The sequence below is a fragment of the Pyxicephalus adspersus genome, chromosome 5 (genome assembly GCF_032062135.1).
Source record: "Pyxicephalus adspersus chromosome 5, UCB_Pads_2.0, whole genome shotgun sequence".
Taxonomy (NCBI): domain Eukaryota; kingdom Metazoa; phylum Chordata; class Amphibia; order Anura; family Pyxicephalidae; genus Pyxicephalus; species Pyxicephalus adspersus.
The window spans coordinates 113,614,434-113,631,712 of NC_092862.1; the positions used below are offsets into that span (position 1 = coordinate 113,614,434).

A 17,279-nucleotide genomic window follows, 5' to 3' on the forward strand; every position below is an offset into this window, starting at 1 on the left:
GCGACAATCCAGACAAAGAGTACACAAGAAAATCATACATAAGCATTTCTGAAGAAACAATGGTACCTGACTGACACTGCTCCATACCACAGTGTGCCTTATTTTATTTCACACTGAAGATGTATTAACATTCACTTCAATGGTGCTTGTGTTTTAGTACAAAATACATGCATGTACTATGTTAACTATAATAGTACTCATAACTCAGAAACTGTACATTTTAGGGAAAAAAATGAAAACAGATCTGAAATCTGTTCGAAAAACTGATTTAGAAAAGTTTGCTGTGGTTTCTGATGCTTGTCTATGAAAATGCATGTTCACTGCAGATTGCTGATTTACCTCTGGGTTAACCTCTGATGCATTTGAATAACTTTGTAAACTGGTAGTAAAACGTCTTACATGTTCATACGTGGGTTCAATTTACAGGACGACTATTTTTCATTCTTAATCCTTGCTTGCTGAATAATAATAATTATTAATATTATTAATACACTGTATGTATTTAGTGCTAATATTTTATGCAGCGTTATACATGAAATTGGGGTTGCAAATGACAGACAACTACAAACAATGACAGAGAAGAAGGAAAAAACCCTGCCCAGGTGGGGAAAGTATTACACAATAGGAGGGATTCTGATGTAGCAAGAGAAAGGAAGTTAATGGGAATCCTGCTTTTGCTTAGTTGCCTTTGAGTAAGGCATATTGATTACCAGGAATCCCATGGCCTGGTATAAAGCACAGGCCACCCCACTACCATCACTTTAAGGGCAATAGCTTGTCCTTGGGGCTAGCTGGGGTTTGAGGCAGAGCTCGCATGGAGTTCTGCTAGAATGAATGCAAGCCAAAGGGATGAACCCCTTTTTTTAGGTGCAGAAATTGTTGGTTTTCCTGGACCCTGTGAACAACACAAAGCCTGGAGTGGGTATGTAAGTATTAAAAAAAAGAATATGAATCCAATAAGTAAATTCCACACAGCCTTATTTTGTATACCACCCTGTACATTCCATATTCCACTCCACCCCATTCTGCATGCTTTACATTTCCTATTTGACCTCATCCTGCGCACTGTGCTGTACATTTCCTGTTCCTTACCACATTGTTTTGCACTCTGCACTGTACTTTTCCCATGCAGCACCAACTTATTTTGTACACTTCTCATTGTATTATAAACTTCCCATTTGTATACTGCATCATTTTTGTATGCTGTGCTGTACATTCCCTATTCCACACCATCCCATTCTGTACATTCCCTATTTCATGTCACCTCTGTCTGAAACAAAAGGAGTTTACAAAATGATATTTGATTTTAAGTAACACGCTTCTCTAAAAACTCTCTCTTGTGACAATGTAGTTTTTTGGTTACTAGGACAATGACAAAGGTGTTCATAGTGTACTATAAGTACGCTTAGACTCTTTTTAACTAATATGTGCTTTTTAACCATGCCCATTTTTTCGTGTGGCACACTTCGGATCTGTAGTCACAGCCACCACTGGTAATATCTGCTCTAATTTGGGTGCTTATGCTGCATTTAAAAATACATTTAATTATGCATTAATAAATATAAAGCTGAATTATTTTGTGTCTTTTATATCTGCTCAGAGTTCAGCTTTTAGATGCATTCCAAAGACTCTCATGCTTGCCCTTTAAAATTTGCACCTGGAGTCATATGCCTGCATATTCATCTCCATATACATACATACATAAGACATATGCAGTTTATCTAAGCAGTTAAGATTGTCTGAGGTGATCATCCTATTTCATTTTAAAGCATTTTCCTCTGCTCTATTTTACCCAAGTGCTTGCGGTACATTTTATCTCTCTTTTCACAAATCATTTCTCTGTGTAATTGACACTAAGTAATTTGTAAATGGTATGTTATCACTTATCTCTACTTGGATCCCTCTGCGCTTGTATTAGCTGTTCCTTTAAGTATAGCAGTACATTTTCCCTCTGGAGGGAACTCAGAGCCAGTCAAGATTGTTAATGTAAACAGTAGCTAAACAAATAACGCTATCTATTTTCGGAAGGAATGTCGTGTTAACATTTTTAATACTTTTTCTTCCTTATCTATGCTAGACTTTCCTGGTTAACCTGGTTCCTGAGTTGGCTTTCCTAAAACCTTTTCCTACTTTATGAAAATATGGGCTAGTTTATTTTTCATATGACTTGCAGTTTTACTTAAAATAAAGCTATGCTTTGGTTGGTAACAGCAAACTGCTGCATACACTTACCTCTTTTTCACCCCACTGTTGCTAAAATAAAGTCCTGTGTAAGCATTGATTCACTGGATTTGCAGGGCAATTTGGGGTTCAGCGCTAGAGCGATTCACATGATCCTCCGTACTCAGAGGTACGTGTACCAAAATGCACTTGGCTTCTGTGAGATTTTAAAGATTTAGTCAGAGATTGTTCAACCTACCCTGGAGCATATTTTTATTATTTTCTGTATAATGAGCCACCTATTCATAGCTCAATGTACAATATTGGCACAATTTTATTTTAATCTTAATCTTTATTCTAACTCTTTTTTAAAACCTTATTCCAAGAAAAATAACCTCTCCTGTGCACGCACCAGAGCTTTGCCATCCCAACCTGGCTAGTGCAGATGGATGAGGAATCCTAACCAAAAAAAGGAGCAGGCTAAGATGGCAGCATAGGGGGAAAAGCAACAAGGAATATTGCATCTGTGGTAGAACTGGAAGGACCATACTCCTTCCATCTACAAATTATTTTTGTAGGTCATTTGTGTTGGGAGCACATGGCTACCAGAAAAGCAAACCTTCTGTTTTGCCCAGCATAGAAGCAAAGCTCAATCTTGCAATAAAGTGACTTTAGTGTAACTTGTACACAATGGGAACCCTGTTTGGTTGATCAAATAATGGTATTTATGAGAAATTGTTACTGATAGATATGTGCTTATTTTCACATATATATATTATTATCATCAGAGAAGTCCATTATCAGAGAAGTCCTCTGGCACTAACTTCTCTTGTCATGTTAAGCCAAACAGTCTCAAGGGAAGCTGATGCTGAAATATTTTACCATGTCCTAAAAATTTAAACATTTGTTCTTTACATACTCTACCCTTTGTTATGGTCACCAGTCAGTGAGTCACCATGGCATGGTTACATAGTACACTCTCCTTGACCCACAGAAATCTAATTTGGAATGGCCTTTGATTGTAGTTGTTTCTCCAGTCAAACCTTCCCTAGTTCACTCTGGTGAACAAATAAATGTTTTCCCAGGCTCAAATTATCTGAATGGTACTAATATGGAAACAACAACAGGCTGGTTATTGAGGATCCGGTGAAGGCTGCATTTGACAGATGCCTCTATTATTCACTCCATAATGGCATAGGGGTATAGTCCAAGTAAAAATAAAATGTCAAAATAGCAATTTGGATGCTACTGCTCCTGAAAATGTTGGTTGCCTGAATAATATGATAATACTCATGAATGAAGAATATGTAGATTATATAAAAAAAAGTCCTTATCTATATATTTCTTCTGGGTCAGTAACAAAAAGTAAATAATCCAGTTAATAGGCATGCCAGCCAGGTATCTAGCATTTTTAAATTGAGAGTTTACCAGTGGCAAAATTTATGTTCCATAACTAGTAATTTTATATTTGAGTATTTAAAGCAGAGGTCAGGTGTATCTTAACATAAAAAGTACAGGGGTTAGAAATGCATAATGTACAAAGTGCTGTCATCAGGATTGTGTAATGCACCCAATGCAGGGGTCAGGAGAGTGTTTTGTACAAAGCAAACGGGTCTGGAGTGTCTTATGGACAGTGTGAGGGTCAGCAGTACATAACTCACAGAATGCAGAGGTCAGCTGTCTATATTACAAGAAGCACAAGCAAAAATCCAACCCTCAGAAACCCTGCCCTAAAGCACAAATTTTGTCTCCCAGGTAAATTATTTTAAGGCAAAACTCCCAACCCCACACGTCCCAGTACAAATTTCTCTTTTCCCAAAACCAAAATCCTAGTACAGAGCTTTACCTGCTCCTAAAACTAAAATCTCTTGTCCTATTACAAATCTTCCCCCGAGTCCAAAAACCTGATCCCTGACTTATTAGAGCTGACCAGTATTCAGCTGGTCAACTCAACCTGTATTGTTAGATAGGGAAGTCTAGATCATAAGACCTACAAATATTTTGGCAGTTAAGACACTACACATAGGTGTATTTTACCTAAGTGCAGGTAACTGAGTGCCTAGAGTTTAGCTTATTTTTTAGCTATGCATGAGCATGTAAAACCAAGAAAAGGTAATAGATACTATACTATATACTCTTTAACATGCTAACTAAATTGGCACATTTATCACAGAAAACATTTCACATGAACACTGTGTTAAAATGTAAAATTGTAACAGTAAAATTTTAGATTATTTATGTTACATATACTTGGAAAAGTAATAAAACAATGCAGTGTCACTTGAAGTGCCTGCAGTGTTACAAAAATGTTTCCTTAAGAATGGTCCTTCCTAAAAGCATCCTTATTTAACTGGAAAAGGTCATTTATCAACGGTGTCAAATTTTGTAGAAGTTTTATTGAGGGTCCTGATTAACTGTGCAGGAGGGTTATTGAAGCAGTACACTGAAAAATGAACTGCACAATCTATTCACAGCACAAGGAAAGTCTGAGGACTGGTAATGTATAGTGAAGTGCAGTGTTCCCATCTTCTCTTAATACTTTAGTATAATAGACAACAACAAAATAGTTAAATAACTTTGGTAAACCATTGCAGTTTTACATCTAAGCTAAGAATTAATAAGTATTTCATTCTGATAACTGATAAAAACTTTAGAATCGCCAAACAAATTTGTTTATTAGGATACATGTTCTGGAGTTGGTTAGAAAGAAGTTAAATAGAGAGAAAATTTGTTTTAGGACAAATAGGAATTCCCAGAACATGTATAAACTATGGGTCATTAGATCTCTCAAACAAGTGCTTTTTGTCATACTACATTCACTACTGGTCTGGATAGTGCAAACCAAGCTAGGTCCCCAAAAAATGCTTCTCATGGGTCAGCTGGACCCCTACTTAAGGATGATATTTCTATCTGTGTCCTGGCTGGGAAGATTCACTCTTTTTATTTGACCTGGAGACCATCATTACTGAGAAAGAAAGGGGCAATCTAAAATTGTCAATAGAACAAAAGTTGACATAAAGTTTACATAAAGTGATAACCTCACCTCTTTTACAATATTTGTATCGAAAAAAAAGTTGCATCATCGGAGAAGGTCACATATTATTTTCGCAGCACTAAAATGGTAGGTGAAAGGGGGCACTATTGTAAAAGTAAATAAAACTATGATGGGTGTGGACTTTAAAGAAATCCTGTCCCTTTTGCAATAAATAGCAAGCTGACAGGGTTTCTTTAAATATGCAGCTTTTTTTAAGTGGAACTAAATTTTAAAAATAAAACAACTGCTCACAGGTAGAGATTTTGAGTTTCCCCTCCTATTGTGTGCTACCTTCCCCTCCTCTTAGATTGCTAGCTTTTCTGAGCAGGGTCCTCTCCTCCTGTGTCACTGTCTGTATCTGTCTGTCATTTGCAACCCATATTTAATGTACATCACTGTGTAATATGTTGGTGCTATATAAATACTGTCTAATAATAATATTAATTTAAGAGATATTATGTAAGCTTCTTCCTGTTCCCTGGCAATTCTTTATCTTTTGTGTACACTGTACATCATCTGAAATGTGATATAAGATCTCAGATTATTCCTGGCACCTGTAAGATACCAAGAATGAAGCAAGTTGTTGGGAATGTAGGTGGGCACCTAATTACTGTGGCCTACTATGTCCTTGGTATGGGAAGATCCCACAAAGCACCCAGTTGCTAAATTCATATTTTAAAACATATCTGGCATAGGGGTGTACCATGTGGCATTGTTGTAAAAATCCCCCTTGGTTGGTAAAAAAAAAACCCTGTTTATGTATTTCATCTGTTCATGTATTTAACTGTTTAGCTTCAAAAGAGGAACCATTCTTTGTTTCTTTTGAAGACAAAAATAATAGTATGATGACAAATAAAATACTATCACTCAAAAAATACCTTCAACAGAACACTGAAATATTTTTACACTGTAAGCAATAATACCTGAATGATTCTCATGATGAAAATAACTTCTTAATGAAAATACAGCTATCGTGCTATAAAATGCCACCCATAGGGCCAATATCGACAGGCTTTAGAGCTACTTCTTTACCAATACAAGTCTATAAGAATGCAAAGTAACTGAAGATGGTAAATACAGGTCAACTACACCTGTAATAAATTCTCAAGCATCTCCAACAATGTTCAAGGCATGCTGTATTTGCCCATAAAGTTATGTTGACGCAGTCCCTGTTTGAAAATAAAGAAACTCCTGAAAAGGCTGGAATTTCATGTGCAATGTTGCAGCAAATACTGTAATGCCACATTCTACATATCACCTATCTTTATAAAAAGGCTAATTTAGCCTTTCTTGACATTTTTAATATAAAAGAACCCTTGAAATAAAGTTGATGTCCTCAGGGAACACCTGCTATAAATTATATCTCCACAACTCACAGTATATTAGTGTGGTGGTCATTTGGAAGAATTAGTTTTACATTATTGGCCTGTGGGAATAATGTCATCCTTACAGATAGCCAAACAGATCATTGGTGTCACCAAAACCGACCTGAGAAGCACAAATTGTTCATTGCTCAGGGAATACCTGGAGGAACTCTAGGGTTCCATTGAACCCTGATTGAAAAACACTGAGCTAATGTATGCAACAGATTAACATATTATATTTTCATTGGTATATTTTCATTGGGGACATAATATCTATCTATCTATATATATATATATATATATATATATATATATATATAAATAATAGTCTCTAAATAAAATGTTTGTCTCATTGTCTCAACTACTTTTTTTCTAGAGCTGGAAACCTTTCTATCAGATGTGTTAAAAGGAGAAAACTTATCAAAGAAGGCAAAAGATAAGAAAGAGAGCCTGATAAGGAAAATTAAAGATGTTAAACTTAAGTAAGTACATCAAAAAAATATCCTTTTATATACAGTTTTTCAAAAGTGAGCAAAATTATACAGATGGAAAATGATTTTATAACTAGAGGCATGGTAATGATGATGAACTCACAGATATGTGCTGTCTAATTGGCCTAGAGAGCAAGCAAATGAGTGTGGAGTAATATTATACCAAGTAATTTTGATAAAGCTCATTATGAAGAAAAATGGAGGGTTTTTTAAGATTGTTCACCAACCTGGTCATCCAATGTGAATAAAGTTGTAGTAAAGATGTTATCAAACACATTTTGTGACTATATCGGCCAGGGTATAAATGTATTTTTAAGTTTCACCTCTCTCCTTTGCAATGGTTTGGCTTTTTCTCCTTCTCAGGATTTTTAAACACTGCTATAAACTAATGTTTTAGAGGATCTTCTGCATGCTGGGATGTTAAACAGCCAATGTCTATTTGATAACTCACTGGTGACCTATGCTACCATTTGAACACTTTATGCCCAGAACCTGCAATTTACATTCCCAACGATGTCATCTGTTGGTACACCACTACCAAGAACCTTTTCACTAACCATCACCTAGCAAGCACATGGTCACTTTGACCATTGTTGGTCTGTCTGCTGCCTGACCTTACACACTGCCTTCTGTTATCAGAGCGATGACAGTGGTCAAACATCAACTATCAGACTTCAGGTAATTTCTGGATCCCTGACAATTCAGCTAATGCACGGGGGCGATTAAGACAAATAAGAGCTATAGATTTAGAATTAGTTAAAACTTTTTGGTAAGTGCCCTAACATATAACAGAACGTATCTTGTTCTAGTCCAAGCAGACTACACTCCGATTGGTTGCTAATAGGTACTGCTTCTAAGAACTACGCTTTATATTGCATAAGGTTCCCTTGCAGTGTTTCCAAGCATTTAAGGACCCATTTGGGATATTGGTTGCTCTTCAGATATAATACCTACCTGGGCCATCTAAAGCTTCTCTTATTAGAAGTTCAGAATGGCATGCATGTTGGTTAGGCCCTGTTGCATAAACTCTATGGCCCCGATTTATTATAGCTCTCCAACACAGGAGAGGATACAATTTCATCAGTGAAGCTGGGTGGTCCAGCAAACCAGAAATAGATTTCTTAAAAGTGATTTGCTATTTGTTAGCAAATGTTTTCAATCCTGGACCAGATCCATCCCAGGTTTGCTGGATCACCCAGATTCACAGATGAAAGTCTATCTTCTCCGACCTTGGAGAGCTTTAATAAATCAGGCCCTATGTCTGCTCTTGATACTTTTCTAAAGAACATAATAAAAAAGGAGTCAAGTGCCTGAATATATCTTCTGCATATCATGTACAAACAATAGTATTGTGTATCTGCTTCTAAATGTTTTAGAAGTACTCCAGTTGTATATATTTTATTCACATAATTAATACATTGCTTTCTTTTGTTTTATGGATTTGAAGAAACCCAAAGTTAAAATCTATTATATACATCTGTCCCAGACATCTGTACTGGCGTCTACCATGAATGTGGCTCTCTAACAGCAATAATTAATTCCAATCATCCATTATCTACATGTCAACATTATCCAGTTTCTGACATTATTCATGACACATACAGATCAGACATACACACATATTGATTGACCTAATGCTAATTTTACAGTTCTAGCAAAATGGCCAAATATCATTTATGTAACATTTTACACATAAGAGTTGTCACATGAACAAACATGTCACTTGGCTCCTGACAAATGAATACTCCAATATCACCCTGAAAACAAGATGTCAGTGTAGCATTAATTTTAACAAAAATAAAATATTGTAAATCAAAAAGTATATCCACTATAAAATTATATACATTTGGACAATTAGAAATGGATTTATATGTGCAATCTTTTTGGTCTTACATATATTGATGATACATAAATAAATGTGCTATATTTAACACCTAGCTGTTTCATTGTCTATATTATTAAATACTTATGCAACCCAGAATTGAGTTGGTTTTGGTAAAAATCTACTTTCATTCAATTTTTATAAATCAGCCACAATGGTAATCATGTGACAAAGTGTTAGCTAAGAACTGTCATTATAATTTATTTTGTTTTTCTTGCTGTTCTTTGTGTACCTTATTTTATGAACTTTCTAATTTTTTCCTTCTTTTTTCTCTTATTCTCAACTGCTTTCCCCCACCCTTCCCCCTCCCATCACAGGCCCCTCCATTTGACCCAAACAAACTATGACCATTACACTCACATCTCTGAATGTTAAGGGACTAAACTCTCCCTCTAAACGTTCAATCCTATTTAACACCCTCCGGAAATGCAGAAGTCATATTGTTTTTCTGAAAGGGACACATTTCCGCCATGACAAGATCCCGGTCCTGCATAATAAACAAGCCAAATACAGTTATCACAGTACCTCACCTGATTCCAAATCTAGGGGAGTGAGTATCCTATTAGATGGTTCTCTCCCATGGTCCCTCTCTCTGTGTAAAGTGGATCCAGGAGGTCGTTACCTCCTTGTCCAGGGTACGATAGAGAAGCAGATGTTCACATTTGTAAATATATATCTGCCCAACACCGGCCAGTTGACCATCCTTGAGTATATACTGACCCTTCTATCTGAGGTGGGCAAAGGTACCGTTATAATCGGGGGAGATTTTAATCTAACTCTGAACCTGTCCTTGGACGTGTCCAAGGGCCGTTCACATCTACCTTTCTCCTATCATAAAGCACTGCTACATGACAATCAATTAATAGATATCTGGCGCATTCAACACCCTGGAGATAGGGATTATACATTCTACTCCGCAGTACACAGTACCTACTCTAGACTTGATTACTTCCTGGTGTCCCATGATGCTATCTCACAAGTCATTGACTCGAGTATTGGTTCCATAACTTTCTCTGACCACGGCCCCGTTATGATAGAGATCTCTGGGAGGCACCATGACTGTAAACCCAGTGCTTGGAGGCTTAATGAGACACAGCTTGAAGACCCTGAACTGTCTGCAATGATTGAGGAAGAACTTTCCCTTTTCTTTGCCAGTAACGCGGAATCTACAGATAACCCGCTCCATGTATGGGAGGCCCACAAATGTTATATTAGAGGTCTGTTCATACAACAGGGCTGTAGACTTAAAAGACTAAACAAGCAAAGACTTGACACGTTGCTACAGGAGCTGCATCGTTTAGAGACGATACACAAAAGGCTCCCAACAGCGGACTTAGAGTCCCATCTACTCGCCACTCGTACACAAATTAACTCTCTATACAGGGATAAGGCTAAAGAACAACTCACCTGATGTAAACGATACTATTATGAACACGCCAATCACTGTGGTAGGGCATTAGCCAGGGCACTCAGATCCAAGAAGGCGGCTATGTATATTCCTAAAACCAAAACCCCCTTGGGTACCTTAGCACATGCTATCTCTGATATTGCTAAAACCTTCCATGATTACTACAGTCAGCTGTATAACCTGCGAGTAGATTCTGGTGGTATGTCCCCTCCCGACCGTCAGATCGCGGGAGTATCTCAGTGCCTCCGATTTGCCTACACTGTCATCAGAAATTATAGAGGCGCTAGATAAACCGATCACACTGCTTGAGCTACAGGCAGTAATACGCCGAGCAGCTTCAGGGAAGGCTCCCGGCCCAGATGGCCTGACATTGGCCTATTACAAGAAATTTTTTCACGTATTGGGCCCTCACCTAGTTACGGTACTGAATGCGCTCTCCGATGGCCACATTTTCCCCCAAGACACATTAGCGGCCCATATATCGGTGATACTCAAACCAGACAAAGACCCCCTCCTATGCTCCAACTATAGACCAATATCACTGCTTAACTGTGATTTGAAACTTTTTGCTGGCATATTGGCACATAGGCTGACTCCGATACTGAATGATATTGTCCACCCTGACCAGAGCGGTTTTCTCCCGCTAAGGGAAGCCAGGGACAACACGATCCGTACCCTGAATATTATTGACTATGCACATGCCCATAAAATCCCTCTAATGCTCCTCTCTACTGATGCTGAGAAGGCATTTGACCGGGTGGACTGGACATTTTTGCTCTCCACACTGACACACCTGGGCCTCCCCCCTCATATCCTGCGCTGGATAGAGATGTTGGATAGAGTACGAGTTAACGATGGACTCTCCCATCCTTTTCACATAACCAATAGGACGAGGCAGGGGTGCCCGCTATCTCCTTCACTTTTCGTGTTGACCCTGGAGCCCCTTCTACATTTGATCCGTGCTAATGGGGATATCAGGGGAGTCCAGATTGGCCCTAATGAACATAAGGTAGCTGCTTACGCGGATGACCTACTTTTTTACGTTGCAGAACCAGTAACCACATTACCTATTCTTATGCGGGAGTTGGATAGGTATGCCTCGCTCTCTAATTACAAAATAAATCTGCAAAAGTCAGAGGCACAGAGTGTTACTCTTTCCCGAGCAACTAGGGAGGCATTGGCCCCCTCTTTCCCCTTTAAGTGGTCCAACAAGGCTATTTCTTACCTGGGCATGCAGATTCCTGCTAACCTGACGCGAGTAGTAGACCTTAACTTTATCCCTCTACTGAACAAAATCCGAAGTGATTTACAGAAATGGAGGCAGATGGCATTTACCTAGTTTCGGAGGTGCAATGTGCTTAAAATGAATGTTATGCCTACACTGTTGTATATGCGACAAGCCCTCCCGATACATATCCCGCTCTTTGTTTTGCGGAAATTCTGCTCGGAATTTGTAAAATTTATTTGGCTCACAGGGTTGCCCAGAATTAGGATGACAATATTGAGACTCCCCAAAGCCAACGGAGGAATGGCATTCCCTGACCCAGTTCTATACCATCAGGCAGTGCACTTGTTCAGGCTACTGGATTGGTGCACTAATGGACGTTCCAAATTGTGGGTTGGACTGGAGGATGCTTGCTCCACTGCCCCAATTAACACACTGGCCTGGACGACACCGGCGGCCAGGGCGGCGATGTCCAACCATCCACTGATTGGCGAGACCTTGAAAGTAGTCGCTAAATACTTCTCCTCTCAAAACATAATCGCATACCCATCCCCAATGTCTCCAGTTTTGGGCGTGCCCTGGGAGTGTATAGAGCGTCCCATTTCATGCACAATGGGGAGTGGCTACATATTTCGACTTTACAAATGGACAGGCATCTCCCCTCGTTGTCGCCCTGGCGTCACATACAACTTACCTATGTTTTGAGATCTGTGCCACGGCCCAATATATTAGCCCGATCACTCCTGCCTCTGAAGGCCCTGTGTGCCTCTGGTCAACCTATGCGGGGTACACTCTCCCATGCTTACCAAACTCTGTTATCTGTGTACACGCTGCAGCTCCCCTTATTTGTGACCCGGTGGGAAGCTGACTTAAACACCCGTTTTACAGATGCTCAGAGAGATATGTTACTCCATGTCTGCCATAAGGCGTCTATCTGCAACAATATCAGGAAACCAATTACAAACTGGCCACTCGTTGGTACAGAACACCGGTGAAACGTGCTAAGATTTTCACGGGCTCGGATAGCACTTGCTGGAGATGTGGTGACGCACAGGGTACGTTGCTTCATGTTTTCTGGGAATGTTCTAAACTACAATCATACTGGGGCTCGGTGGCTGATATCATCTTAAAACTTACAGAAGTGGATATTAGATGCAATCCGGCCCTGGCACTCCTCCATGTTTCGGACATGTCCTGCAAGTGGTAAAGTAATTCTCTATTGAGACACCTTCTCAACGCAGCTAAGGCCTGTATCCCAACCCTGTGGAAGAATACTGCCCCTCCGACTGTAGTACATTGGTTGAAAAGGGTTGCTGATATATATCAAATGGAGGATTTGATATCCACTGACGCTAAGAGAGCGGAAAAATTCGCTCAGACCTGGTACCACTGGATCCACTTTACCACTACTGAGGAATATTGCCGCCTATTACAACCCCTCCCCTGAAAATCTGAGTGTACTAAGGTGGGTGCCTAATTGTATTTTGTTGCTATATCTGAGATGTGACTGACTGTATAGCTGGTCAATAACCCCCCCCCCCCCCCCCTCCTTCCTCCTTCCTTCTTTCTCTTTCTTCTCTCCCTCTTTTCTCCCCCCCCCCCCTTTTTTTAAGTTGGTTATTTCGTCTTCTCTTTTTCTCTCTTATAAAAATTTTTGGAAAACTAGAGATGTCATGGTTCCTCTTATAGATATATCACGCTTGGTTCAATATGATGTAAGTAATTATTTATTATTGGATGTTATGCTGCAGACTTGAAAATGTGCAATGTTGAAACCTTACCTTGCTGTTTGATTTTGAACTGTACAATGTGATAACCTTATTGTTCTGTATGTACCTTGATATCTTTTATTAAAAATTATTTAAAAAAAAAAAAAAAAGAACTGTCAATATGTCCCCAAAACACCATTTAGATCCGAGTGGCAGATTCCAGCTGTCATTTTCTACGGCAGATATGAATCTAACAGACACTACTGATATATCAGTACTTGAAGCCCAGAGGGGGTTTTCTCCAAAAAAATGAACAAACTTCTCAGTGGTGCATGAAGATCACAAAGGGTATACATGGCAAATCATTTATATAATACACTGCTGGTAATGGCTGTCTAAAGGGCAATAATACCTGAAAAAAACAAACCCTTTAACACTCGTATGTGTTGCCTTAGTGCACAGTAAAATATTATATTTTATTGGAATTTTAAAAAAAATGGCTTGAAATATATTTAAAATAGCTGTCATTTGCCCATGAGGCATTGCTTGGATCTAAGTGGCCAGACACCAGGCCCGAACGCTATCATGCGCGGAATTGGAGGTGGTTTGACGCTAATCAACACACAAATTACACAGGATTGTGCATCAAGTCCCACAGATAGGACTTCTAATGATTGCTTACCACATACTTCCTTGGACAATGCCATGTAATCAAATAAGTGACAATTGATCACGGGATAGGTAAGTATTAATAGGTGTAAAATGCACTACCAAAAAATAAAATGTCCATTTGCCCTGTGGCATCTGCAACTTATTTTACCACATATGTCTTAGATTGTTATTCACATCAAAACATTTGTGTGTGGTAGAGTAGCAATTCACAATGAGTGACACCGCAGTACATCAACACACATAAAGTGCCGTAATGGACACATTTACCATGCTTTACTGCACAGTAAGGAGCGTTAATAGGCCTTTAAGGTTAGCAAATGGGAAGATGGTTCAAACACAAAATGTCATGTAAATGGTAAATATCACATATTATTGTGTTAAAAGAGTATGGGTTGCAGTGCCTAGAGAAACCTCTTTTTGTTACACCATGACATTAAAGCTGATGGGGACTTGTGTTTAAAAACTGCAATGTTTAGTGCTCTTAGGCACCTAGTAACAAATTCTAGGTACCCAGAACCCTGCAACTGTTTGCAAATGCTTGTACAGGCATTTCCTTATGGTAGAAAGGAGTAGATTTTTTAATAACCACTCTTGGATGCTGCATGTGACCTCTGAAAATTGCATGGCATGCATGGCAAACACCAGAAAAAAAGGATAAATAATCAATTTGTTCCAATATTAACTATTTGAAGATATATTTATCTGCTAAAAATCACTTTAAAAAACTAGTGTGAATTTAGCCTTAAAATTACAAAATGTTTTAGCATTGCTTAATCAGTATAATCTTTTTTCTGTTAAAAAAAATCCATAAATTTAATGTATATATTTCTTTTTTTTTTTTTTTTCTAGCCACCCACAAGATTTTCCTGAGAAAGGTAATGTGTTGTGACTTTATAACCCTCTGTCATATTTACTGCCATGCTATAGCCAAGTGGATTTTCCAGGCTTTAGAGCAGAACACACAGAAATGAGGATCATAGCACACCCTACTGGTAGAGAGGGAAACTGCAGCTGAGTGCTGACTTTTTTTAAGGAATCTACTTCCTGCCTGTAATCATTAACTCTTAACAGACACAAAACATAATAGCTCTTTAATCTATCTTTATGTTTTTACATCACTGAAGAAGTAATAGAGTATTTAGTGGCCACTTGTTAGATACCTGATCACAGACAAAAGAAGATTTATACAAAAATATGTTTGTTGAATAAAATAGATAAAAAAGTTTTTAAATGTATAAATATCTGGTTCTGGATAAGCAGATGTGGTGTCCTTACATGTAATACAACGTGCTTGTTTCAGATCTCAGACTAAGCATTTTTAACAATGTCTTCCTTATATTGGAGACAATGTGCTGTTTGTTTTATTTACAATTACAACCAGAACAAGTAATCTTTGGTTAAACATTTCATTCAAAAAAGTGTTCGTGTTTTGATTGGTAGAAATGTTGAGTTACACCACGTGTATTACAATACTAAAGATCAGTAATACAAACTTTGCAGACTTTTAATCACTTTCCTAGTTTTAGATCTAAAATTTGCCGTTCATTTATTCTTGTAAATTCAAACAATACCTGAGGAGTTTGTAGCCACCATACATTTTAATTTGCAAACTAAAATGTACTTGGGGTATGCATATTATAAAAAACAAAAAACAAACTATCAACCAATGGCAGGTGAACTTCTAATCTAAGTACAATTAGATGCATATGACCACTTCTGTCAAGTTTGGGCTCCATGATACAATCCCTGTCCCCAGAATAAAGTTCACTTTTCAGCCATCTACGTTTTCAGCTTAATCAATTGCACCAATTTACCGCAATAAAGTCTAAAGCCCAACTAAATCTAAAATACAACAAGGCAAATTCAAGTTGATAAGTTAATACAGGCTAAAGTAGCAAAGTAGACAGAAAACCCTGTTTTAAGGACCAAATATGCTTGCACATGTCATTTCTGTTAAGGCATTGTGAAGGGGGGGATAAGAAGTGTTATCCAAAGTGATAAGAACAAGAGATGCCAGACTACATTTCCCAGCATCCCCGTATTCAGTGAAAACCATGTGTCTACATAGGGAAGCATGACTTGTCCAAGAAATTAGGTGCTAAGCAAATGAAGGACCTCAATACATTACCATTCAGTTCTGGCTGTGTGAACAGATATACAGCTGCACAATGAGTTTGTGAATTTATACAGTTCTGTTGTGAAGGTTAGGACCTGGTTTACACACGAACGGTCAATAAAAAATTTTGCCAAAAAGAATAATAAAAATCATTTATTTGGGATTTACACTCAGGTTTTAAATAGCCTAAATTGAATCCTTACAATTTTTTTGGCAACCAAGGGATTTTTTCCTATACATATTCCTTGACCTAAAGGTTCTGATTCCACTGGAACTAAGTTTCCCCTCCAACTATCCACTTGTGATGTTTAGAGGGGGCCTAGGTCCAGGCGGGGGACATATTTTTGTGTATGTGTTATTTGTCAGCTGAATTTGAACCATTATTAAATGTCCCTAATTAACTTGGCTTTTACAAAATGCAGAGTCAAATAGGGTTACACCGGACAGCCCCTCCCAACCTCAGACAATCTGTGTTTCTGCCAAATATTTTGTGAGTATTACAGTTAGTATAAATAACATAGTTTTCTTGTACACTGCTGGTATGCTTTACATAACTGAAAAGCATTTTGGACAATGAATAGGTATGTAGTAATTATTCAAGGAGAGGATTTCCTACCACAACTAGTGTATTGTATACATGAAATTCTTGTGTAATGAATTTCCTCCTTTTGATAGGTGACTCACAGAATCTTTCTGCAGACTTGAGTCTGGCAAATTCATTTACAAGAGCTATCCTTTACCCATGTGTTTAACAGATATTTTATTGATTGAGTGGATGGTCAGGTTTGTTTGGTCCCAAGGCATGTTGTAGAATGGAGTCCCTCCATCACTTTCTATACGGTGCTTTCCTTGCCACTATAGTATGTAGTAGTTAGGTAGCCACTTGTGGAATGCTAGTCACGTTTTTATGTTGAATTGAATTGGAAAAGAATAAATCTTCTGTAAGTTTTTTTAGTTGTCTGCATTGTACGGGAAATCACAGCCTAGTTGGTCACTTCTAACCCTTTAGAAAGTTCAGTAAGGAAATTTCTTTTGAGATGGAAGAATGCATATGGACATTTTCCAGCTTGCTCAGATCAGTTGAATGCTATCCTATGATTTGAGATGCCTTCATAAGTAGGATAGCAATGGTAATATTGTAATAACTCCTCTTTCTTCTGTGCTTACACAAGCTATCATTGGTTTAATCTCTTTTGACACAGATACAGTTTAATGAAT

At 38.1% G+C, this 17,279-nt stretch overlaps 1 protein-coding gene across 1 annotated transcript in view; it reads left to right on the top strand.

The window, feature by feature from the left end:
• The window catches only part of SKAP2 (src kinase associated phosphoprotein 2), a 138,581-nt gene that overhangs the window by 8,647 nt on the left and 112,655 nt on the right, over positions 1-17,279 (top strand). Inside the window, exons 2-3 of the mRNA XM_072412498.1 lie at positions 6,935-7,040; positions 14,795-14,820. Coding sequence (XP_072268599.1) covers positions 6,935-7,040; positions 14,795-14,820 — 132 coding nt within the window. The remainder of the gene's footprint in view (positions 1-6,934; positions 7,041-14,794; positions 14,821-17,279) is intronic.